Raw genomic sequence first — 27982 nt, 5'->3', positions numbered from 1 at the left:
ATTTAAGATTGTAACATTTTAACATTTTAAAATTAAAAAAAAAAGTCTATTCAAAGTTTCCAACAATAATTTATTTTCCAGAAAATTTACTAAAATTCAAGCAATTATTAATGTTAGGTGTTACAAGTCAATTCTAAATCACAAATGAAAGAAAAATATGTAGAAAGGAAAAAAAATGAACTGGGAAAATGGGGTGGTTGTTAACAAAAGCTTCAATAACTGCAATCCTTTCCAAACACAAAGGTGGGAACGTACAGAAAGGGTTATGACTCAGCCCAGATGTCGTCTAGCCCAACAACTTCTAATTTTCCAATTATAAAAAAATAATATAGGAAAAATCGGAAAAAATTATGAACGAAGGTGTGAAAAGACTGATAATTTACGTTAAAAAAAAAGTGGGTGCAGGAGATAAAGTATAGAATACGTCATTTATAGATTGTGTAAGTAGGTTGCGATCAAAGCGTTGCCGGTACTAACACCTGGGACCGAAACACCAAATTAGAAATAGGGGAAAGGAAACAAAAATAACAAGTGCTAACTATAAGTAGCAACAATGCGCAAAGGATTTCATCAGGGCTCGGGAAGTTAAACAACTGACGTCATCGACTCGAGTATTTTCAGTGGGGAGAACTTATAGCTCCAGCTTCGAAATGTTCCGTTCGCGTATTCGCGTCTAGTTGTTCATTTAAAAACAAGGAAAAAAATGGCGCTTTCTACGACAGTTTCGAAGGTAAACGGACAAGGAGACCAGCTGCGATCACACCACGCAGTCTACGGGACAGCTGCCAACACCTGCACAACTACGTGGGTCGAAATGTCCTTGCCAAGAGTTACGATCACTAAAGGAAAATATAAATGAATAAAGCTACATCTACGGTTGCTATGACGATATAACGTCATAGGGAAAAGGGGAGTAAATAATGGACATCATAATAGAATAAAATAAGAAAAAAAACGACTTGTCTGCGTAATAAGATATATAGGAAATTTGTGTTGTTTTCAAGATTTAAAATTATTATAATAATATAAAATTACTTACAAAATGGTCAGCTTAATGAGATCCGGAAAGGTTCCAGAAGGAATGTCGACAATTTTATTATTACCTAAGTATAATACTTTCAATTTGGGATAGTTCTCTAAAGCAGTCCTACTAATCGTGAAGATTTCGTTGTTGGAACTGAAATATTAATTAAAATTAAATTATCATAAATTAATTCTTTTGAAAATTCCATACATGTATACCAATATCGTCTGTATTTAATAAGAAAGTAGCCTAAGTGTGTATATGTATATAAGTTATTATAATAGCGTAACATTTTCCAACGCTATTTTAGAACAGAATACTCTTCTAGCATATTAAAAGAACTGAAATTCTGAGAGATCGCGACTTACTAGTTGGAATACACACTCTTTCAATAAATGCTATAAAAATACAATATCTTAAACTGAAAAATTGAATTTTATTAAAGAAAAAAATATTAATTTAAGAATAAATTATTTATTTTAGAAGTGTTTAGAACCGTTTATTATAAAAGAATTATATATAAATAAAATTTAATTCAACTACTGACAATATACTTACAGATACAACATCGTCAAATTTGGTAAATAACCGAGATCAGGAATATCGCTTAAATGATTATGTTCGATTTTCCTAAAATAAAATAAAATCATGAGGTATTTTTATTTATTTAAACATTTTTTAACATAAAAAAGTGATAATGTTCTAGGAAGAAGGATTATAAGAGGCACTAATTCGTTATCTCTATTTTAATGTTTCCACGTTTGAATATAATTGGTGTATCACCTTACAAAACCGGAATTAAAAACTACATTACAAAATTACATGATATATAAATAAAGTTATAGGTCAAACAGAGTTAATAATAGAATGAAGGACTAATTAAATAATAGAATATTTTTACTTACAAGATTTCTAATTCGTTTAGATGACGAAATGCCGTGGTGTTAAGCGTTCTAATCTGATTGTGATTTAAGTTTCTGAAATTAGTTAAATTTTATTAATTATCAATATGTATGTGTGCATCATTTATTTCTTAAATCATAAAATTTGCATCTTGAAACAAATTAAGAAATTATTCTTCTATATCTAATCACGTAATCGATTGCCGAAGTATTCAAAGGATATCCTTTTATCGACAGGAATAAGTGTAATAACGCGTGACAGCGTGTTAAATTAAGAGAGCGAATGATTAAAATTCGAGCATTCTCGAGTCAGGATATGGCAAAGCAATTTTCTTATAACACTTTATTGAGACCGGGTTGGCTCTCAATCACTAAATTTCATAACACTGATTCAACGGCAAGACGACAATTAAATTTAGTTGAAACTAAACCGTCCCCCACTTTATTCACGGTGACATAAATGAATTCCATTTCGCATTAACAAATTTAACAATGACCGTAAAGACGGTTTACTTCGCCCACACTTCCTATTTAGCCAGAGGAAGGATGTGATGACCAAATTGAAAGTAATCATCTCGTGCAGCAACACCGTCCGTCCAATCGTGATTGATATTTAGAGAGTGAATCCAATTACGTCTATTCTAACGACTTAATGTAATTTCTAGCTCGACGACTGAGTCATGGGTTCCAATCTTCCTAGCCGGTGATTGTCAGAATTTAATAGAGAAATACTACCATGTCAGGATGCGAATGGCACACGTCTCATCCTTTCCCACGAACTGGTAACAGATGAGAACGCTTTTCTGCATAGGATAACTTAGCATTAAACTTTTATTAAATGTGCTAAAGCTCACTTTTTGGAGGTTTAATTCTTTTTTATTTCAAAAACTTTACATCCGGCATTGAGTTAGGCGAAACGGTTACCGCCCAGTAACTAAATATTCACCTTGACAACACGTGCAGAGTTGAAGGAGAGGCGAGGTTCAACATGTAATGAGACGGCCATTTACACCTGACGCTTTCTATCTTTTGTCTGAGCACGTGCGTTACCCGCACCCACCAGACACCTGTAACTAGAATCGTTAGCAATATCAGGCATTTTTCATTCGAACCCACATAATAAACCGAATTTCGACATTTTACATCAGCGTGTACACAGAGGAATTCAAAAAAAACAATAACAAACGCGTATTAAGAATCTTGGGATAATCTAAGTGGCATTATGGACAATCCGGCAATAAGGATACGAGCAATGGGACAGTTTTACGAGAACCGCCTAAATTTATGTGACGCACCAGGTGACAGGGGAGTGTCTTGACATTGTGTCTCGGCTACTTTTCACACCCTGAATCTCAGCCCACGTAGGCGGAGCGATTGCATTTCTAAACCCTTCGGATACTTCAAAGTCGCACCTGAAAGTAATCGGAGTTTTAGCTTCAACACACGTGCGACCTAATGATCCCCGAGAGATCGGGTTGAAGAAACCGAGTCAACGAAACAATTATCAAACATAATGCCATCTGCTGCAACTAAAAGGTCCTAAAGTAAATCTATCTGACAATTGCAAGATGAAAAGTACATTTGGCATATCAGATCAATGTTTCGAAATCGGACTTTGAACTACAATGAAACAATATAATTTTTTTTATTTAAATCAATTGTATTTTATTATTATTTTATCAAAAATTATAGAAAAATATATGCACTTTTAGTTATTTATAAATTTGTTAATTCTGCAAATAAAATTTGCATAAAGGTAAACAGGACTATACATATTATAATTCTAACATATATTCAAATTAGTGTTTCTTAAATTTTAAGAAAATGCTTTCAAAATGATCGATTCATACTACACCATTATGTTTCGACTACGCTATTTCACGAATTTTAACATATCTTAGACGGGAGTGGGCGATTAAATAAGTTCGCGAGAAAAAGCAGATAAGATTCGACATAGTCAAGTAACGAAGCATGTTATCTCAATCACAACTAGCGAATAAAGGTGTGAACAAGTCTCACGGACAACGGAAAAGTGGCATCTTATCATTATCACCCCAACTACCAAAATGCCTCAGTTGTCCCAACGTAGTCAAGTCAAGTCGACTAGAAAACAAAGCACTCAAAATTTCGTTACTATTATAGAAACGTTATTGATTCTGTAAATATTTTGTCATCAAACAAAATAATAATCAGTTTTATAGATAAAATTGTTTCGTAACTCGACATTTTATCTTCGATTTATTTTGTTTATTCGTAATAACATTCCATAAAATAGTTCGAAGTCAGCAAATTCCTCACTCGGAACATCGTACGAATAAGTAACACACACTAAATACGTCACAATCGTATTAAATTCATTCACCTTTAATATAAATCACACAAATAATTTACATAAAATCGATAAAGCATATTAAACCCGTTATCAGCAAAGCTTTTTATAAAAATATATTAATAAAGGCTAACCATTAGAAAGAACGAAAGAAAACTTGCCTCGGAATTTTAATTGAACCACAATCTCGTTTTCCCCCCCTCTTCCTTTCTAAAGATTAGCCACACCTTTCATAAAATCACCCATCGAGCGCCTCTTTCAATCACCCACACAAACTGCTACAAAAAGTCAGCGAGCACTGGCTTTGTTCTTTCAGGAAAAAAAAAGAACAAAAAGTGAAATTCATCAACACCCCAAGAACAATATAAAACTCGAAATTCTGAATAAAGAGCGGCTCCATCACTCTAGAACAAAGAAAGACTCGATATTAAAATATGGAAAAGCTTGTCCTTCTAAAAACAAAACGAAAAAAACTCGAAATATAACAATAAGCTGGAAATTTCGACCTAAAAAAATCACTAACTCATTTTATTACGGAAAATTTATAACAGATTCGTTTTTTAAATCATGGGAAAGTTTGGAGATTCAAAAAGAATAAAATAAAATAAGCCAAAATAATATAAAACGAGATTTCCGATTCAGAAAGAAACACCACCCCACCAGAAAAAATGATTTATTGCGGATTCGATGCAAACAAACAGTGGAAAGATCTTTATTCAAAACACAAAAACGTAACAAAAAGTTTAAAAAAAACACGAAATTCTAAATAAAGAAAGGCTCTGTTAACTCCTAACAAACGAGTATTCATTATATATTCGAAAAACATGGAAAGTTTATTCCTGTTAAAAAGAAAAAAAAAACACAAACACACATAATAAATGTGAATTAAGATTCACCAAACCGAACGGGAAAGAAAATGCTACTAAATTTGATTGTAAAACGTGGGAAGATAACCGCTATGGAGCACGTGCAGAAAAGGTAGACACGTGATTAATGAAAAGCGAAAGATTCTGCAGGACCCTCTGTCTATCCTTCTTACAGATTGGAATCGATCGACGTTAGTATCCAACAGCCATAAATAATCTGTCTATTCTTTGAATTAGAATTAATGAGGAGCGTCGATGACTGAGCCAATCAACAGCTCCTGAACTACAAAAATTATGTATTCAGAATCTCTAGATGGCGATTCCACACAGTTCCAGAGGAACCGCGCACCATCAAGAAGCAAATACCCTTTTTAAAGTCACCTCGCCCTCCTTGCAGACCTATATTGCTTCTAATCACTCCTGTCTGCGGTGTCAACGGAAAACTTTACCAAATATTTATATCTACATTCGCGTGTTCGAAACTTTTTCGTGTGTAGGAGATTCTATGCAATGTGCGTCGACGAGTTTCTTAGAAAAATCGTTATCCGAAGCGAAATTTTGTTAATTCGATCTATTTTACTCTCACTTCGCTTCCGATTCCAAAATGGCGGCGTCGTTGCAGTCGCGTGCTTTCGAATTGCGGTTTATCGCCGTTCAGTGTCACTATAACGGAATATTTCTATATATTTTTAAATTATCATTTTTTTTTATTTTCCGAAAAAATTTAAAAAAATCGAGAAAATTTTAAAATTGAAAACTTAAAATAAGGTGCAACTTTTGAGCGCACTATGGGAGGAATGACAGGAAATTGTCCTTTACATATGTATAATATATATTAAAACAAATAATATAACTTATAATGCTTAATTTACACTTATATAATAAATAATTCAGTAACAGTTAACATCGTTTAATAAAATAACTTTATAAAAGAAGCAAACTGCGTCTTTAAAAAGGAAAAAGTTAACATTTCATAAATTTAGAAAGGTGCGAGTCACGTGAGCAAACACCAGTTCTTAACGCATTACATGAAAAGGTGGCAAAGACCGTCGCGACTGCTAAAGGTGAGAGTGGTCGACCTTCGACGTCTACGCGGGAGACGATCACGGGTGGGAGTAATTACCCAGACTCCCTCACGATACTGGGGTCGAAAGAAAAAGGGATGGCGGGAACAACAATGTTGGCTAATTTTTGCGCATCGCCTCTTACTCCGGGCCAAAAAAAGCGTTTAAATGTCTTGACAAGTGATAGATGGAGTAAAACCCCGCTGATAGAATCCAGCGTATTTTTCGCACCCGAGGTGAGAAACCTAGTGGAAGATTCGCCAGATTTATTCTCTAAAGGACGGATAGGGTTGCTTTCACCTACTATTTTCTAGTAACACTCTTCGATGAAGGGAAAGATTGATACTCGACAACGCGAATAACCTCCCCTGGACGCGTCACGCCATAGAAACGGGTGCGTCGCGTGGGATAGGCGCTCGTGTGTATGTATATTCGCATCTCCAAAAAGGTATTCTCATCGGATATCCATCTGGATGAACCTTGACCTTCGTGTGACGAGTGAACCGGACTCGTGTTCACACCTTGGCCCGTTCACATACCAGTTAGGCGCCAGCACCTAACCCTTGCGTGGAAGACGTCGGGCCAATGGCATCAACAGAAAGGTGTTTATCGCAGCCGAGGGTCTCTTTTCTAACGTCATATCGCCAGACTTTTTAATTGCCAAAAAAGGGGCACACCGAAAAATTCTAGTTTTTAAATTTAAAAAGTGAGGAACAATTTTTGCGTTTTGATATCGGTTATATACGTAATAAAATTATTCTATTTTTAAATGTTTCTCTCTCTCTATTTATGTATATGTATGTATGTGTTTTGATGTAGTAGAATTTCCTATCCATACCGAAATTGTATAGTTTATACACATGAAAAGAACAAAACAATTTTCAAAAACATGAATCTAAATTAACAAGTTTTTAAATATTTATTAATTTAATGGCAATTAACACGTTAACGGTGATTTTGTTAACAAATGTTAGGAAATATTTTAAAGCAAAATGAATTTCCGATACAAAGTTAGAGCTGAAGTCGTGATGCCGGTTTATGATATTCACAGAAAAGTAGAACTTTTTTCGACGGTGCGAACGAAAATCGTGATTTCTATCAACAATCGAGCTCTCTTTTACGAGAACAATTAAACAATTTCCCCCCTGGAAACAGCCTTAGTAGGAAAAATCATTCTTTTTTTTAAATCTTAATTAGCATTAACATAATCCTGACAGGAAAGAGACTAAACTCCTGTGCTTGTACACCCTACGGGCACATTTTGATTCTGTGATGGTTTTCAATACAGGGGAGAAGACGGGAGAAAAACAGGTTCGAGTCAGACTGGAGTGATTTAGAAAGAACTGGGAGGGCAAGAATGTCTATTGAGGTAGGAACGTTACAAAAGACGCAGGGGTTTCCCCGCCGGGAAGATGGAAAGAGGGTGGACTGGGTCTGGCGCCTTAGCTCTCCATAAATCGCAATCCCCGCTGCGGATCGAACAAAATGCGGAATGTAGGTGAGATCTCACCTGTCAAGTATTGTCATACACATTTTTTTAAAACCTCTATGGCTGCCTACGGGACTATATCCTTATCAATAAATGCAATGATAACGAATGTTAACCTATGCGTCATTTTTTTCAATCGCTAAGTAAAACAAACACAGTGAATAAAAAATAAACAAAACTCGTACTCACATTTCATGCAGAGAATGAGTGTCTGAGAATGCTGTATCGGCTACCGACGTCAGATGGTTACTTTGTAGATATCTACAAAGAAAATAATACAATAAAAAATTTAGAAAACAGTTGCATTAAACATTTCGAGATTCTATTAAATTAGCATAATATAAGAAATAAATCGAACAATTTTATATTAATTTATCTCATTAAATATATATATATATTATTATTAACAACTTCCTTGAAAAATTCATTATCACAACATCCGCATTATGAAAGTCTCGGATGTAATCAAATCCTCATTTTTATAACTTAACGATAAAAATTCTAGAATGCTTTAAAATGAACGAATACAAAATATTCCTTTAATATTAGAGACCTTAAAACATCTTGAATAATTAATAAAAGTTTTTAAATTTATACATCTTTCTTTATAGTTAATAAAATTACAAGATTAATTCCAGAACGCCTGTACCCGAAATATATAAAGCGCTTACAAGGATGATGTAAATCATTTTTAAAACTAATGAAATTAATTTTAAAAAAAACACGAAAGACAACTAAAAAAACAGGTAAAGAATTAAACTGTAATTCATTGAAACAGAAAATATAATTCAAAAAAATATAATTTTTTTGTTGGAGCGATGACAATTGATCACAAAGCGAATATATTAATGAAGGATCCTTAATGATGACCTGCCAAGGGCTAATGCCCTAACTTGAGAAATGACTGAGAAGTGATCGAGGAAGGGGTTAGTTAGTTAGACGTCGTCTCGATAAACGGGTGAGATAATAACAGTCCTAATATCAGAAAAATCTATCGTTTTCTTTAATGGAATTAGGTGGTGTCTGATTAATATTCGTCAGGCATTACTGGAGCCAAACGTGCTCACACTTCTCAAATGGATGAATGAATACCTTTTTTGGTCTCTGCTTTATCTCCTATTTCTCTTAAGTAAACATAGACTCCCAATTTTGTTCGATTTTCATCGACTCTCCGACATAACGCTGAATATAAATTGCTAATCTAATCTCCACTTAGTTCGAAAATTGGTTTACATTGCTCGAATGATCTTCAAATTTTATTATTTTTTTAAATGTATGCCATTTTATTTTCACTTGAATAAAGTCATAGTAGATTACTGGAGGCAGTTTTAAGCAAAATATGACGCATAATTTATAACCATTATGTTTATATTTTAAGCAAAATATAAAACATAATATTTATAAATTATGCTTAATAACAGAGTAAATTAAATTATATATTTGAGAAAATTAACAAAAAACACTTCAAGTATTTAATAAAGTATAAAAATTAAAAAGTTATTCTGATTTTTTATGCCAATAATACGAGCTTTTAAACAAGTCTGAACTTTATAATAATAATAATAATAATAATATTCTTGAAATTTAAAGAGATTTCAAAAAATTAAAAAAAAAACTGTTACAGTATATAGAATAAAAATTTTTAAAAAATGCTAAAACAAAATCAATTTTCAGAGGGAAAAAAGTCTTAATTGGTACTTCAAACAACCTCAATTAATATTTTATTATCCAGCCATTTACTTTTTAATATAAATTTTAAAATAAGTATCTTAAAGAAGGAATTTATTTATTTTTTTTTAATTTAACGCTAAATGAATGTTTCAATTGAGTATAAAAAACTTAATTGCGTGATTTCCATTGCTTGTTTGAAAATTAACTTCTATTTGAAATACCTGAATGCCTGCTAACCGATATTCGCATTTCTTTCTCCTCTCTTTTTTTTTAACTTAACATTTGTAACCCTCTTCTTTTGTTACAAACATCTATATATAAACTGGTATAATTCTGAGCTGTGACAAAAACTATCAACAAAAACTAATTTTCATAAATTATGGTCCTAAAAAAAAAGATTATAAATAATATAAATGTGATGCGTTCTACAGAATGAAGATCTATCATATTATACAGATTAATTCCAATTCTAAATCTGCATAATTTATGCATAAATTAATGATAATCATTTATTACATAAAACATTATATACATGGAAGTAATATAAAATTTGCTATCACAGCATATCATATACTGCTGCTTTATATTCTACACAATATACAGCATTACACTGCTTTACTTTAAACCGCTGCTTTATACAGTATAATATTCATTTAAAAATACGAAAAAAAATAGATTTTTTTAAAAAGTTCATTTTTTCATCACTTTAACAATTTACAAAGTACAACTTTATAATTTACAAAATGTTTTGTTGTTAATTTTCTGGTTTTCTAAAAAAATTATGCATTTTCTGAGAAACAATAGACTCATTAATTATATATTAATTAATAAAAAATTCAACTAATCTCATACAAAATATATAAATACAAACACACACATATATATAAACTAATCTTAATTAGTTCTTAATTAAAGCGAAATTCATTGGTTAATATGGATTTCTAATTAATTGCTATAATGAAAAACTTAATTAAGGCAACATAACAACAATAATTAAACAGTGTATCCTGTCAATGAATAATTGAAGAGCTGAATTTCTTTCTAATTTCGATTAAGAATTAATAAATGAGAAAAGGAAAAAACTTTTTTAAAGCCAACTAATTTTTTAAATTAAAAATTCGTAATTGATAACATTTGGAAAACATGTGCCCCTAATTAGATTTATTATAATTTTACCGGATTTTTTGGATTAATTATACTGCTATAGGACTATTCGTTTTTTAAATAATCTCGTAATTTTGAATTAAAGTAATAATTAAAATATGTACGGTTTCCTTAAATCCGTATAATTCATTCACAAAAATAAATCATAAAAGTTCATAAAAACTAAAAGGATTCGGTTTTGGCACCTTTATAAAATTCACTTTTTTAAAAGTAAAAGTAGTTTCTATCTTTTAAAACGTTACAAAAAAAAAATCAAGAATATCTAAATTTTTAAACGTTATATCACATTCTGACTTTAAAAGTTATTTATATTAATGATATTAATTTTTAAAATGCCTTTTAACAGCGGTAGAAATATGCCATATAATTTAAACACTTAAAAATCTTTAAAATATGTAAAAAGAAGACAGATTTTACGTAAATAAAATTTAAACACAAATTAACAAATTGAGCAAACTGATGTAGAAATACAAGAAAGAAGCGAGAATATTTTTCATTTTTATCTGCCAACTCCGAAAAATGTAAAGATCCATTTATTGTAAACAGGTGTGAAGTCCGCTCGAGTTTGTGCTAGAATGAAGAAAACTCGTGAATGCTCCTACACAAATGCACCTGACCAGCTTCGGGGAGTCTACTTTTATCAAAATCGTACAATAGTTGTCTCTTATTGAAAGCTAGAACCCCTACCATCCATCACTTTAAACCGGACACCTGGACTTGTCAACGGTATTCATTTAACTAAGCTGGAAACTCATTAGGATTACGATACCCGATGACGAAAGAATACTTCACAAGTTTCGGGTTCGTCATCCTCTGCCGTCCCTTCTCTAAACACCCGAATGGTAAACGACCGGCACACCCCCGGGCTGGTAAACACGTCGTGCCATGTGGTTCGGTTGTTATGGCAACCAGACTACGGAAGCTACCGCCAGAGAATGCATTCGACAAAAGAAAAAAAAATATGAAAAATACACTGCAATTGATTATTTCAAGAATGGACACGAAATGGTTGAATTTTCAGGGCATTTCGCACGCTGTAATTTCGTGGATTCTCTCCTCTGCCTCTCGATCGATTCGACTAGTTTAATGGATAGAAATTGCATTCATAAAAATCGTATTCCTCGACAAAAATTCTCTTCTGTACCTTTATATCGGAGGGGCAAAGTAATCGCACGTGACCACGCCCGATACACAAGAGCACCGTAAATGCTTTTCACAGACCCATGACGTCGAAATCACGTGATCGAGTGAAAATTTTCCCCTTAAATCAAACGGCACGGTTTTGTTTCTTTCTCATGTTCTTTTTTTTCTTGTTTCAATCGAGTTGTTGACCGAATTACCGCAGCACCCATAATATCCCCATTCTCTATAACCACATATGATATTTAAATGCCACCTAAATGGCTTCTCGTGTGGATGAAATTACTCAAACATCGCGTAAATATTTATAAAAATTGTAAAATTATTACATAAAGTTAATTCTAGAAGTTATAAAATTAAGAAAAGAATTTTTTTAAATCAATTTATGTGACGATTCGAAAGGAGAGGAAGATGTTAGGGGTGCAAAAGGTTAATTCTGACATTTCTAAATCACGGGATGGGTGCAGAAATCGCATCTGCTCTACGCTGACACACTTATAGACCCAACTGGAAGTCTGGAAGGGAGAAAAAATCGAGAACAGATTTCTAAAAAAGAGAGAGGGAAGCCGACATTCATTACTTTGTTGCCAAAACTGGGAACCCTTAACAAATGAACCACACCCATCTCCCTATTGTTATCGTTGGAAATCGTGAAATTAGTTTCCTATCTTCGAAAATTATCAGGAGAAAAAAAAACAAAAACTAATTTTGCATTCATACCATTAAACATTATTTATGTAAAATAACATTCGATGACATATTTAAGAAAACTCCTCGAATGTTCCCGCTTTGACAACGGCACATCTGGTAACATCGGTAGCTCAAATGTTGAAGATTTAAAATATCCATTTTCATCACTAATAACGCGAAAACTTTCATTTCATATAAATATATCCATAAGAAAACCTTACATTTACTAACGAATTTGAAACTAAAAAAACGAATATGGACACAAATCGTTAATGAGAATATTTAATAATAAGATTATGAATTAAATATTCCAGAGCGATTGTATAATTTGCAAGATAGATTGCAGCTCGTAGAAAAGCCGCACTGACGCTTTATCGACGTTAACCTTTTTTGCTATACTAAACACTGTTTTAAATATAGATTCCAAGTCTTAATTGATAAAATATCGCAATTTACGATGTATGTAAATACATCGTAAATTGCGATATTTTATAAATTAAAAGCCTTCGAATGATCGCAATTTACGATATATTTACATACATCGTAAATTGCGATATTTTATCAATTAAGCCTTCGAATGTCAATAGAATTACGCACTTCTTCGTGCATAATTCTATTCTATCACATCTCGGCTAGTTACGTGTTTAGAATACATCAATTCGCATACAAACCCTAAGTCAATATAACGAAGGTCGCTTGATATACTTACAATATTTCCAGCCAGTCGGGTAGATCCTTTGGTATTTCGATCAATCCACGTTTCGCACAATCGACGAACGATCCCAAACACGAACAAGATGAAGGACACAGACGATTCTGACAGGCAACAGACGACATTAGAATCATCAACCAAACGATCGTTCCTACGATCGCCGCCATGACAGTTCCCCCCTCGATAAGTCTTGGGTGACGGGAATCTTGCAACACACAACAAACACAAACGTCTTTCTCACCGATTCTTACGTCTCGCCGATAACATTATTAACTAATTGGACTACATACACGCTTTCCGGACGATTATTATGTACGATAAGTAACCCTTCGACCTTCTTATGTTTGATCTGAACATATTCGCCACTAAACACCCACGTTTTATACTGGAAGATGGCTAAAGCGATCGTTCGCTTCTCATTGGTTGCGTCGTGTCATGTGGTATTTAGGTAAGGTATAGTTTCATTGGTCGATTCGTAACGAGTAGTTTCAGTCCTCTTAATGTAAACATTAAGATCGTGCTTCTCTGTTTATATGTTATCGGGAATTTTTTTAATCTTAATTTTTTAACGTGTTAAAATATATTTAAATTTTCTATTGTTTTCTCTCTAGCAATATAAAAATTATCTATATGTATTTGTTAATTTACTGAATTTCCAATAAATTCATAATTTATTGGAAATTTTTAAAATTTTCAATAAAATCACAATTTTAGTTTTTTTGGAAAGATTTAATTATTAATTTTTCCTTAATTTTTCTTATATTTTTCATAACTTTTGCATAAGAAAAACTTGTTTAAATCCTTCATTTTTCTCTCCATTAATATGAGAAAAATAAAAACATTATATATTTTTAAATATTAAAATAAAATCAATAATTTTTATAAAGATTTTTCTCTGTTAGAATTTTAAAAAGTAAATCATTCTAATTGTTTTAAGATTAAAAAAAAATGTTTTTAAAAATTCTCTAAATAATTTTTAATGAGTTATTAATATTTAAATTATACAAATATGTTAAATATTTTATCATCTGTGTATTATTTTAAAATATAAGAAATTTTAAATAATATGAATAGGTTATATCAATGTTTCTCAACGGGGGCGATATCACATGTGGGCGTTTTTCCATGTTGAGGGGCGATTAGTAACAATTTATATTTGGGGGGCGAAAACAATTTTCTGGGCTATATAGTATAACATTATATTAAAAATAATTAGATATTTTATTCGTTATATCGTATAATAATTAAACAAATAGCATTATACTAGTCACTAGTCTATTCAATGCAGTACGATTTTGGCGTTAGCCATGGCCCTCGGCATCGGAATTTTGAAGTGAAGGGGACGATACTACGTAACGGTTTTATTGAAGAGGACGATACTGCATTAAAGGGGGCGACGATTCGTTAGAGGTTGAGAGAAACACTGGGTTATATTTTACAAATTTAAAATTTTTAAAAATATAAAATAAAATTTTTTATACACAGGATAGCCCAAAAGTCAGTTAACCATTGTAAAGACTAAATTGCTGTACTTTATTACGTAAAAACTTTAGAAAAAGGTATTCAAAATAGAATTCTTCTTGTACAATATATAAATTAGCACAAATTCAATATATAAAATATAGGAATTCAGTTTACTTGAAACAGATTGAACATTGTTAAGTATACAGGATGGTCAAAAGTCAGTTAACAGAATTTTTTAAATATAAGTACAAATTAAAAGCAGTTTAATATATTACTAGAAAAGTATTTTAAAATAATTCTTACATCTTATAATACTTCGAAATTTTACTCCTCCCACTTCTATTTAACTTCACAGATCTTTCTTTCATTTTTTTTTTCCTGTAAGCATGCGCATTATCTTTCTGGAGATATTTTTTCTGGATTTTTTCTTATTATATAACTCTATTATTATCTTTGTGAATATTATTTATATAACTTTAAAACAAAAAAAGTTTTTATAACTATCTTATACATTGCCAAAACTATATATTTAAAATTAAAAGAATGATTTTAAATTAAAATTAAGTTTTCTTGAAAGAATGGTTTTTTAGCTAAGTTAATAGTTATAATGTTTTCCATCTGAAACTTCGGCCTTTAGAAGCTGAATATTTTTCATTGTTATAAAATCAAAGAAAGGGATCTAAATTTTAGTTACATCTTTTAAATTTAATATATCGTAAAATATATTAAAATTAATATGTAAAATTATTTCTATACTTGTAAAATTAAAATATATTAAAATAATTTTTTAATTATATAATCAGACCACATAGAGAAGACTTAGCAAGATCTCAAAAATTTGGTTAGGACAAATTTTGGGAATCCAAACTAAGAGGGGTAACACAAATGTACTCTTTCATGTAAAAAGGATAATATAAAGTGATATAAAATTTTTTCTGATAAATTATGAAAAAAATCTGTTTTATTTATTTTTATACTTTTTATAGCTTTTGGAAAAGGCACACATATGTAACTAGTCGAGCCTTATCTAAACTCTTATTTAATAATATAGGCCCTATAATAATAAATGAAAAATGTATTATATAATAAAATACTAATAAATTATTATTTCAACCATTTAATAGATGAGAAATTTTTTGTTTGTCTACAGAATTCTTTCAGTATGTAAGCTCTTATTCTGTAGTAACACGATAACAAAACTGCTTAAGTTAGACCGCGATACAATATCTAAATTCTAAAATTAGCATTTTAATTATCAGTAATAATAAATGTAAGCAGTTTAGAAGTTAAACTTTAATCTTAAAATATTTTTTTTTTTTAAGATTTCTACCTATTTAGTGATCATAAATAAATAGTGATATCTCAAATCTGATCTCTTTAAAGATGGCAAATTTTATTTAAAAAGACTTATAACCATTTTAACATCTATAAATTTTTAAATAAAATCAAATATTATTAACTTTTTAATATAAAAAGTTTAATTATCAACGTGTAAGTTTAGTAAATTATATGTTATACTAGATATTCAAGATAAAGTACTGTACGTAAAAAAATTAATATAAAGTATATTCATACACTAAATATAAGAAGAATTATCATAAATTATTATATTACAATAATATATAAGGCTAATAATTTATAATATTTATAAATATTTTTACGAATCATCATTTTATAATTTGAAGATGCTTTGTCAGTATAGAAACTTGAAATAGCGAGACGAACTACGGACTTGAAAAACAGCTGCGTAAGCATGTTACGTATCAGTCCATAACGCTTATTTAATATTTAAATGTTCGATAAGTTCAATAATAATAATATAGTCTTCGATAAGTTTTAAAGTATGTAGAGTAATTGTCAAAGTTGTAAATACAAGAAGGAACTTTAAAATAAAAATTAAGTAATTTCTTAATTACAGCTGTTTCCAGTTAAAGTAACAATAGAACAATATTCCATATTGTGTTTAAGCGTTCAACAAGATCTAGCTCATTTTCAGGGTCATTTGCAACGTCACGTTTTTCGCAGCAGGATAGATTCAAGCTTAAAAGGTTCCTCCCTTACAAGATTCTATTGAGATTAAGCTTTACTAATCCAAAGAATTAAGGCCCGCTCACATATATTAAAAAAAGTGGGAGCGGGTGAGTCAATACATGTGTAAATTTCATAATGCCAGATGTGGTAAGAACATCTTGCCTATTGCAATAGATTTAGAAGGTGTGACTCGGATAAGTTTAAAGAAAAGAATGAATTTTCGTTGTTTAAAATGTCTGGTTTTATTGAACGGTAAAACTTTGTGTATATATACGTCTATTCTAAAGCTTTGAGACAATTCTTTTTTCACCTGAAATAACACGGTTTTAGACAGATTTCGTGGGAAAAGAAATGTGTGTGTGGTTTAGTTGGGGTACATTGTTGATACAGAGGCCAAGTGTGAGGGTGGTAGTTTGGCTCCGAACTGCACCTGCAAGAAAAGGAACTGAAAAGTTTACCGTGTACATTTGTCAAATTGTTAATCCTATACAGCTGCGAAACGTCATTTGTTGATTGTGTTGACACGTGAGGAAATTAAATGTATTGTAGATGAAACGCGTATGGCTCATTAAAATATGGCAAATTAATAGTGTCAACAAACTTATTAATTAAATTACTATTAATCTTTTTAATTTCGTTTTACTTCGTGTTTATCTATTAAGCATTATCTATTAGGATTTAGTTTAAAAAATTTTACCGACAATAAAGGAAATACTGTCTAACCAAATGACAAATCCTATATCAGGATTCAAACTAGAGTTATTTCCGAATTCTCGTTAATTGTCCTCCTTTTACTCATTCCTAATGTTCTTTGTGAAGCGGCGCGCTTTTTGACTCATTCTCATTCTTGTAGTTAAATATAAATTTACCTTTTTTTAGATCGAAATTTTAGAATTTATCTTTCTTTATATGATCTTCATCGATATCTTCCATTCTCTATCCATAAATAGATACACAAAAGAAAACCTGATAATTATCGATTATTCATTCGATATTCCTGAAATCTTCGCTTAGGTCTATTTTCTTTACGAAAACCGGTCTAGAGTTTGTTTATTCCATATTCAAAATCAAAATATATAAATCATAAAAGCTATAATTTATATACCACGTCAATTCAGCACTATTTAGCACTTCTAATTTGTAGAAGGAGGGAAGGCGGGAGGGAAGAAGTAGCGTAGAAAAAGCACATGCACGATCCTTATGCACGAGCACGTGTTGTAATTCATCAGCATATTGCGCAAGCGTGTTAAAGCTTCTACCCCCGCTATTTATTTATACAAAATAATGGCAGAAATGTCTCGCTTTTTTTCTATCTTTTCTTCTTCTTTCATCCAAAGTTTTGGTCTTAACAGGTGCAGGGTCCATGTTTAAAATTTTAATGGTCTTATTCCGACTCGGCTATGTTGAGTCTGAGTTTGTGGTAAAAATAAATATAGAATAAGGAAAAAAGAAATAATGGTTGTAATATTAAACGAATAACGTGTTTAAAATTTCTTCAATTAGCCATAGTTTCATATTTTCTTCGTTCGTGACGAGAACCATTCGATGCAGTTAATTAACATTACAAACTTTAAAGAACTAATTTTAAAAAAATAAATTTTTAATACATTTTTATTAATTTAAAATTTAAATCACGAATATTTATTAAAAGTTTGCTTCATTTTATTTAAATATAAGTTTATTTTTAAAAATAAAATAAAATGAAATATTTCCGAAAAAAAAAAGGCGGCGTTTTAATCTAAATCGATGCAGCGCCATCTGTTAATTATCATCGATACTAAGAAATCAATGAAAACTTTAATTAATATTAAAATAATTTTATCTAAGAAAATTAAATTGCGATTAAATTTAATTTAAATATAATTAAAACATTCGATTAGATAAATGCTATTTTAATTGACAACGGTGTTAAAAAACAACGGTTGAAAATGGCAACCTTTCACTTTCCATTATCATCAAAAGGATGTTTCAATCGTTCCGGTTTTAATGGGAGATATTTTGATAGAATATATTTAACCGAGTTTAAAAAAAGAAAAACACGTCTTGGATTATATCCAAGGATAGGTATCATCATGCTCTAATCATAGCACCTGTACTCCTAAAGACAACAGGAAGTCAAAAGGGGGTTTGTCATGTGACACTAAAGTGACGTTATATCACGAGCCAAAGTCACGAGCGCATTGCCTCGTGCCAGTTTTTATAACCCAACCGGTATCCTAGTCTGTTTCTATTATTTTAACAACTAACATGATTTGATGCGATTGAAGGTTACAAATTCTTTTCGCCTTGTTTACAGCCAATCTCAACTCTTAACAAATTAACTTGGCGCATCTTTTAACTTAGATTTTTTAACAAATTGACATTGAAAATGTTAAGTAGACGCTTTAAATTAAGAAAAGATGTTAACAGAATGCTTAAAAATCATTGTAAAATATCTTTAACTGACATATTTTATCATTTTCAAGTTGTGCAAGGCCCTACGTAAACCTGTATTAGTGAGGCCTTTTCTGTGTAAGTTTATATAAAATAAATGTTTGTACAAGATGTAGGATTCTAGCTTATAATGGACTAAGACAGAAAGAATATCGTGTTTGGGGCTCCTAAAAGCACGAGGCCTTAGGCAAAACAGCCTCTGTTTAATGCGAAGTTACAGAATGAGTTGAAAAAAAAAATCACATGAAGTATTGTTTAACTGAGCTTTCTTAATAATTGGAATTAAGTGATAAATAGACTGGAAAAAGAGCCTATCACTAGTGTAGTTTTTAGGTTGTGCGAGGCCTCTTTTATACAATTTTCTATTGTAAAGACTGTATCAAAGTCCAAGATCTTAGCTGGTATTGGATTCTGAATACTGAACCAAGATCTCGTGTATAATATCTGAGGCCCCTAAAAACGGGGGATCTTAGGCAAACGCATAAAACCACTACTGTCTAATACAATATGGTAGAAAAAAAATTACTTGGCTTCTATTTAGTGAAATATTCTGAGATTTTTTTAATAAATTAACATTGAGAACATTAAATAAGTGCCCAAAACTCTGATAAGACTTTAATAGAATAAGTTAAAACTCATAAAATTCCTTTTCCCTACCATTTGTCTGCTAATGTTTTGTAACGTCAGTAGCTATTTATGTCGTTAACCAGATAGAGGAAGCTAATCTTATAATCCCTTGTGTAAATCTGTAGAGGTGTAGTTACTTAGATGCATTGTTTTATCCACAGGAATAGAGAAAGGAAGCTCTTTACAGTCCCCATCGTCGGTGTGTTTAGCGATTTAACATGTGTTGTATGATAAATCATCGTGGAGTTGGACCTACAACGAATGGGAATTCTTGTAGCTTGCTACAGGTGGGCCACTTTTTCGTGAACGTTTTTCGAATTTTCTCTCCGCTGGGTGTTTCCATTTATATAAAATGGGCGGTAACTATTTGTTTTAAGCTCAGATCAATCATCGAATTGACGAAAACTAGAACAGTATCCTTACTTAAAGTATGGCATTAATATTGAATTTTTTTAAAATATTGTTATGAGATTTAAACGGTGATGAATTAAATGTTCTATTTAATTAGAACTTAACCGTTAAATACATTTTTTGGGGGGTTAAAAATCTATAATTTTAAAATATTTAAATCATTAATAATTTAAACACGATATTTTAAATTAATAAAAATATTTTTAAGGCGTTTTAGATAATATATACTGGTGGTCTAAAAGTCAGTTAACCATGTTTTATGTGATCCAAATACATTTGTGAACGTAAATAGTAAACTAAATTTGTGTAAAGAACAAGAAGGAGCTCGTTTTGAATAGTTTTTTCGGAGTAACAAAGCATTTGGTAAGATAGAAGTGGTTAACTTACTTTTGGGTTCTGTGTATTATTTGTTGTTTATTTATTTTTTAAAGCTTTTAAACAGAACATTTATCAAAAGATTCATTTATATTCTAAATTGTTAAATGTCGTATAAAAAAACAATGACTATTTCTAATGTTGAACTATTACTTTGTCATTTATACTAGATTTTATAATCAATCAAATAAAATTTAATTTGTGGCAGAGAAAAACCTATTTTAAAAAACTAAATTTGAATTTTATCCTGTTTGTTATAATAAAATAAAATTAATGAATCTTCAAAGCTGTAGAAGATTTCTTTTTGCTAGTTTGTAAGAGAACACCATTTATTAAACAAGCAATTGCAAAAGTAATAAATTACTTGTGTAATTACCATTCTAATGGTTGTAAGTAGATTAAAGTTGTGCTGATTAAATTGTTTATTACATTAAAAAAATGGAAGAAAAATAAATAAAATTATATAATTTACAATTATATATCAATATATATATAAAAAATATATCATTTATAAAAGTACAAAAATTCATTTAAAAAAGTACAAAAATTCATTTAAAAAATTAATTGTTTATTAAATTGCATGATTTATTTAATGTTTATATGTATTTAAATTTATGACTTTAATAAAATAAATCATAAATTTATTTTAATTTATTAAAAATTTAATATTAGAAGTCAATTAAGTTTGCTAAAAGACTATTAAATTATGGATTTTAATATGGAAAATACTATTAGAAAATTGGTTTTTAAACTTAATTATAGCTTAATTTTAATAATTATCATTAAAATAAATTTTTAAAATTATTTTTTGGACAGTTTTTTCTTTAAATTATCGACTTAGACTAATCATTAATGTGAATATTATAGGGTTCAATTAGCGGCGAATTAACTACCATCCACCATCTGTCAGCATTGTTTAAATTATCGATTTTTCTTTCCTATTTTTGGTTATTAATCCAACCGTAATCTATTTTTAATCAATAATTTGGCACAATTTTCTATAAAAATAGTTTTTATTTTATAAAATTTGGCTTATATACAAAATTTCTACTTAGTTACAGCGTAAAGAGTAACAGGTTCACAAACTATTTGTGGTGACTCAATATCCAAAATTACAGTTTCTACGTTACAACTGAGTTGTTATTCAAAGCTTCGTTGAGACATTTTAAAATAATTGGATACTTAAATTTGCTGACATTTTACGGTTACAGAGACTAAATAAACGAACTTATAAATTGCTTTAAGCATTTAAATTGCTTTTTAAGCGTTACAAAGTGCAGAAACGTTTAAATTTTGCAGATTATTAATAGAGTAAAGTTCATATTCTTCCCAGTAACATAGAATAGAACCTCGATTTATCGTTCTTATATATTAATGTTGCGATATTCCCAATGAAAAACGTTAAATAGAGGTTTAACCCGATTGTTTAAATATTTTCTCTGTTATTCTGTATAGGATTAAGTACTGTTTCTTTACTAATAAGCTACAGTAAGACCACGGTATTGTTCTCCCATATTAATGCAGCATTTAAATACTGGAGATGGGAGAAGAACGTTAAATTAAGGTTTGAGCTTATAATTTAAATGTTTTCTTATACTCGTATAGATAAAAATAAGAATTATTAACTTTATTTGCCATTAGCATACCTTAAAATATATAACAAGAATATAATTAATAGCTATGGGGGAAAATAAGTAGAAAACTTATGCAGCCTGTTGATCTTAATCGTGTGAGCATATTTTATAAGCGAGAACATTACCAGAAGGAGGAGTATTAGGGTGTAGCATAAATATAAGGCGTTACACGAACAATGGAAGCAAGGAGTAATTAATGACATCCGAACAGTCGGTGCTGTAGGTTTAGAAAACGAAAGACGAGATGGGCGTGTATGTTTTTGCCTTTTCAAACCTTTACTCGATCGTGACAACTGGACAGAAACCTTGACTCTTAATCCACCTCCACACTACGGGTTTCTCTACAGACAAGTATATTAAAAATAATAATAATAANAAAAAAAAAAAAAAAAAAAAAAAAAAAAAAAAAAACGAAAGTTTTGATGAAAATTTAGAAGACGTAACGACTATTTGTTACGATGAAATTTAAGAAACGTGTCATAACAAATATTTGAAAGTCAAAAATAAAATATTCGATTACCCAATCAAGATTGGAATTTCAAATCAAAATAAAAAATAAAAGATGGATGCAATCATCGTAAGAAGAAATGAACTGTAACGAGAACGAAATCAAATATGTAATATGTTACTAAATACATGGTTGTTTGTACAGTACAGATCTTGGAGCCATCTCCCTTATGTTAACGATGAAAACTCTAATAATAATAATAATAATGGAAACTTCCAGAGTGCATGTCTAAAAGATTGGCTTTATCTGTGATTGATTTCATCAATAAAAAGCATTAGAGTAATCTTCAATATAAGAAAATATGCATTATAAGACAGCATTACAGTAATTTATAGTCTATATTTTCATTTTTAATTGTTAAAAAAAACGCCATTGTGTTTATTTTGTCTGTTTCTGCCTGTTGGACTTTTGAAAATTAAATTTCTTTGTATTTATATTGTCTGTCCGTTTATTTATCCTTAACATTTCTTGGAAGCGAAACGAATTAAACCGGTGAGTTTAGTGGGTGGTGCTACGAGAAAACGATTCCATTTCATCAGATTTTACTTATATAATTTTTTTTTTATTTAGTTAAAATCAGTCATATTTTAATATTATTTTTATAATAATCTTTGTATCATAGAATGACATTTCACCGCTGAACATTCACTATATTAATAATTCATATTTTACACAATTTATTATAAAAATATGATTAAAGTTCTATCGTTCACGTTTTAGATTATAAAATAAATAATTCCGAATTTTTAATATAAACTTTCAAATTAAAGTAATTATCTCTTTAAAATCCACTTAAGTATCTCTGATTCTTAGGTTTTAGGGTTTAGAGTAGCCTTAGACGATTACTTTAAGTGGATTTTCAAGGCTTAGAATAGCCTTTTATAAACAAAATTTTGAATTAGTAATTATTATTCTTTAAAAAAGTCTTAAAATCCACTTAAAATACTCTTAATTTAAGGATATTTTAAGACTAAATTTAAGGCTTAAAATAAATACGAAAGAATAATAAAATATATCGTTTTATGTTTCTGGGCGAAACCATTTTTCGAACAAATGTTTGAAACGGAAATTACATCATCTCGGTCCGACAGATGGTTCGACCACCCACATCCCTCTCTCTCTCATCCGTCACGTTTTGTCACGAGAGGAGGAGGCCAATCGAGTGATTAGGGGATCCGGCACGCGTAACTTACGTGACGAGACGAACGAGAGAAAGACGAGCTATTCGAATCATTTGCATGAATAATAATGAGAAAAACATGAAAACTAGAATTGATAGAGTTGAATTAAGTGTTACGACATTGGTTATTATCTTGATGATTTATGAGAATATTGGCCTGTAACTAACTCGAGTTACAACTATAAAATATTAGTTATTGCAATACCTGGTGTCAAATAGTCAAGGGCTTTCCTATTGTTTATAGCGAGTATCAGTTTATCTTAACGACATTTTATTTCAAGGATCATCTATTGTTAATTTCCCTATTGACCCATGTAAATGGGAAAATGTCATTTGGAATAATCAACTTTGATTTTTGTAATTTTCAGAAAGTCATGCTAAATATATTCGAGTTTTATGCGTTACACTCGATAAAACTTAGTTTTATTTATTTATTTATTTATTTTTGTTTTGTTGATTCTAAACAAATTTGTTTATTGAACCGTATAATGAATAGCGACTCCACATAGGCGCCTTGTTGGTAGCAAAGGTGTTATGTTGCTCAAAATACTAAGAGTATAGCGTTACAAATAAACGTGCTCGTCTACCAGGTAACTGTATATGTTAACATCTCTGGCGCCAAAAAATTATGTATGAAATTCTTATTTAGCCCTCTCTGCTCCCCGAACGTGGGAATTTTTGAAATTCGCCTACCTTTGAAATCTTACGAGTAGTTGGTGGAGAGCTTTCGTAATAAAATGCCCTAAACGAAAATTGAATTAGCCGGTGTTACACTAGATGAATGGGCAATTTTATTCGGAATTTTTCATTTTTGAACGTTCTTCGAATTCTGTCTTTACAAGAATGGCCTTAAAAAGAGAAAAAAACAAGATTGCATAAAGCCTATAGATTCAAGTTCACTTGACTGATCGAGGTTATTCATTACGTTCTAATAGGTTCCTCGGACCCTAACTTAAACATATGCCCTCATAGTGCATTCCTTTTTTGTACCTAACTGGGTTTCATTGTCCGTACAATCCTACAAAGCTCCATTCACAGGCTTGCATTGAACACATCACATACCTGGATAGGAATAGGCCTAGGGAGACAGAGAACGATTCTCTTTGAAAGCAGAATAAAACTTTTCTTTTGTAAACGAGTTAAATGGAACCGAGGGGAGAGAGAGATCGACTCACAAACGTCTTTCCTTCTACTAACGTTCGAGAAATGTTTTCACACGTCCGGGCGTCGGACATTCTAGAAAGCTAAAGAAGGCCGACACCTGCCCTCTCTACTCTCCTCCCCCACGTGCAGCCAGTTAGTCTGACATGGGAAAGGACGGTGCATTTGAGAAAGGCGACTCCATCCAACTGAGTAATTCTAGGCGGGATATACTATTCACAGTTTGCTACGAAAATATTGCTACACACATTTTTGACGCTCATGCAGTCAATCTGACCTTAAACCGAGAGAAACCAAAAACCTGATTTTAAGGGACCCGTAAATAAGCTCTAACCGAGCTTGTTTAATAGATCTTTTATCAATTTGGTTTTAGATAGGATCAAGAAGATTTTATCGCATTATCTCTTACACAATCGTTGTAATATACCGTTAAGTTAACAGATTTCTCTTGAAAGACTATAATAAAACGATTATTATGTTTTAAAATGTTGGAAATTTAAAAATATTTTTCAGTTTAAGAATTTAGTACTCAAAGTTTTGCAATTTGTACACCTGAAAGCATACAAACAATGATTTTAGGAGGAGAAATCAAGGAGAACAAATGACGCACTAAGTAAAATTAATGTAGTTATTAATTATAGTAATAAACAAATTTAGTGCTTACTGAAATTAATTAAGAATTATTTATCACAAAAAAATTATTACAAAAAAATCCATTTTTTAAAATATTATTTGCATAAATTTTTAATAAACTGAAAGGGAAAATCTTTACAGTTTAATAATTCTTATAAATTATATGGTTCTTTATTTTTATAACACTAAAATCGCTGATTAATTGACAAAATTGTTTATTATGCATAAATAATTATCAATTTACCAAAAAATGATCCGATCCTCAAAATAGAAACCGTTTACACTCTTGCTAAACTTAAAGAGATGTTAAGAATAAATAATAGAATAAATCATAAGTTCATTTATATCATTAAATAAACCTTTAAATTCGGATATTTTATAATGAAGTCCTCGTATTAATTCATTAAAAAAAGAAATGTTTCAAAGGACATCCAAAAATCTAGCATATATTCTTCTTACAGTTAATTCCAGGATTAATTAACCCGTGATTAAGAGACGAATCTCCTTCTTTTTATGAATAATAATTATTTTTTTTAAAGGATCCATGATCATAATTTAAAAACGTGCAATTAAGAGGCACTCGTCCCACGTAAGATGCCAATAAGAGTTAAAAAAATTCAGCACGAAGTCCACACAATTTGCAAGCGATATGGAGTTTGCATTTATAAATGTCGGGTCAGTAAACGAAAATGTCGGACTACTCGAGTTTTTCTAAACGTTAAACGGTCTCGTATATCATAGAACGTCATTTTAATTCGAACGACGACGCCTAGTCGGCTCTAAAGGTTGGAATTCAGACATAGAACCATCTGTCAAAGCATCCCGGAGGATGCAGGAAGCCGACAATCTGTCCAATCTGTCGACTGTCAAATCGAGATGATGACAAATAACTTTTCTTCCCGCCATTTTTACGTCAAATCCCTACATCCGGGATATTTCAAAAAAACACCATAGATCCAATAAAAGACTCAATTGCCGTTATGATCGGCTTATACTAGATTGGTGACTTCTTTAGAAAAAAAAAAAGTACGAGATTGGTGGACTCAATTTTCTACTCTAGTAAGGTCCTTTATTGAAAAATATAAAATCAAATCAAAAATAAGAATCTCCAACCACTACGAAATTCATAAACCTTTTCATCACGTGATCCGTCAATTCAAAAATGGCTGTCACGAGAGAACGCCATATTTACATTTTATTTATAAAAAAAAAAATAAATAAATAATAATCATTGAATATATGCGTTTGTATATATATATATATTTAAATTTTTAAATTATTAAAATTATATATAAACTTACTTAAGTGGATATATATATATATTTTTAAAATAGATAAAATTTAAAAAAAATTATAAGTAATGGCATGGCATCGATCACGTTAACGTTGCCTCGATCGAATGCATCAATTTTTTTTTTTCCTATCGTCACGGGGACAGGAAATAAATTCGATTCGTTGTCGTTTTAATAACATCATCAAGAATCGATCGTGATAGCAGTAAATGACCTTTTGTCACGTTATGTAGCGTTGGCTACGACAGCACAGTAAATAATAGTAAACACATTATAACCGTCGCAATATTAAAACATATAAATTCGTTATTTCTATCCATCAAAATTTAATTTTCCAAGTATAAAACAACCCAAAAATTATTATTAAATCGTTACAGTAACAATTTAAAGAAAACGCAATGGATAATAAAAGGCTTTAATGTTAAACCATGAAATTATCGAATAAGAGAATATTTTTTTTTTAAATAAAATTTCTATAAAAATATTTGTAATTTAATGAAGGTTTATAAACTGTCTTCGTTTTTACAAAATTACAAGCGAATCAAAAACAGGAAATTGCATTTTTTTTCTCGAATTACGGGATCGTTGAGAGAATTAGAATATCCTCGAACTCTTTCTATGTTTCGATATCAGTTTTATTTTTAGGCACCAGATGGCATGGTGAGTTATAACCTCGTCATTCATTCGGTTTTTTTTTTTTTTTTTATTAAACTGTTAAGTGGATTTAAACTGTCGAAGTTAACACGGTGGATTTAAATAGATTTCACTATTGAAATAATTATCAAGATTTTAAAAACATACTTTAAAGTTTTAAAATATATATATATATATATAAATGGGGAATATCGCACTTCTGACAATCGCTGAGAGTGTATGGGCTAAATTTGGAGAATCCGTGCTTCTCGCATGGACAAGTGTATGTGGCCGGCTCACGCGTCGGAAAACCTTCCGATTTATTCGTGTACGCACCAGACGGAAAAACAAAAAATATCGTGTATCCACAAACACTCCAATAAATAAATAGAATTGAAACGACACTTTGAAATGTTTTCCCGATGAAAATGAATAATAATAATAAGTTTCAATAAAAATGATAAAATGTAAATTGAATTTTATCATAACGAGTTTGCTTGAATTTCCTTTCTTCTGAGATCGCAGCAATGCGCGACGGGTAAGCTAGTA

General features: G+C 30.5%; 1 protein-coding gene, 1 long non-coding RNA gene and 1 other non-coding gene across 3 annotated transcripts in view; 1 reads left to right on the top strand and 2 right to left on the bottom strand.

The window, feature by feature from the left end:
- Nucleotides 1-33: 33 nt before the first annotated feature.
- LOC111630453 (immunoglobulin superfamily containing leucine-rich repeat protein 2-like) lies at nt 34-13472 on the bottom strand. The gene is made up of 5 exons (XM_023374555.1): nt 13049-13472; nt 7864-7935; nt 1930-2001; nt 1583-1654; nt 34-1177 (listed from the first exon to the last, which is right to left on the bottom strand). The coding sequence occupies exons 1-5, from the start codon at nt 13216-13218 to the stop codon at nt 1036-1038; spliced, it is 528 nt and encodes a 175-aa protein (XP_023230323.1). The 5' UTR covers nt 13219-13472; the 3' UTR covers nt 34-1035.
- Nucleotides 5367-5494, bottom strand: LOC111630455. The gene has a single exon (XR_002757530.1). It is a non-coding gene; the product is annotated as a U11 spliceosomal RNA (small nuclear RNA).
- LOC111630454 overlaps nt 13362-27982 on the top strand; it is a 16039-nt gene continuing 1418 nt past the window's right edge. The window contains exon 1 of the long non-coding RNA XR_002757529.1: nt 13362-13499. This is a non-coding gene — a long non-coding RNA (uncharacterized LOC111630454). The remainder of the gene's footprint in view (nt 13500-27982) is intronic.

Source organism: Centruroides sculpturatus, unplaced genomic scaffold (genome assembly GCF_000671375.1).
Source record: "Centruroides sculpturatus isolate CEXI.00-Female unplaced genomic scaffold, Cexi_2.0 scaffold383, whole genome shotgun sequence".
Lineage (NCBI taxonomy): Eukaryota > Metazoa > Arthropoda > Arachnida > Scorpiones > Buthidae > Centruroides > Centruroides sculpturatus.
Note: the sequence above shows the minus strand (reverse complement) of the source record. Positions and strands in the feature narration are given on the sequence as shown.

Coding starts and splice junctions, on each gene's coding strand:
- LOC111630453 (XM_023374555.1), bottom strand. CDS start 13,218: ATGGCGGCGATCGTAGGAACGATCGTTTGGTTGATGATTCTAATGTCG. Junction 7,936..13,048: donor CCCGACTGGCTGGAAATATT/GTAAGTATATCA, acceptor TTTTCTTTGTAG/ATATCTACAAAGTAACCATC. Junction 1,178..1,582: donor AATTTGACGATGTTGTATCT/GTAAGTATATTG, acceptor TTAATATTTCAG/TTCCAACAACGAAATCTTCA.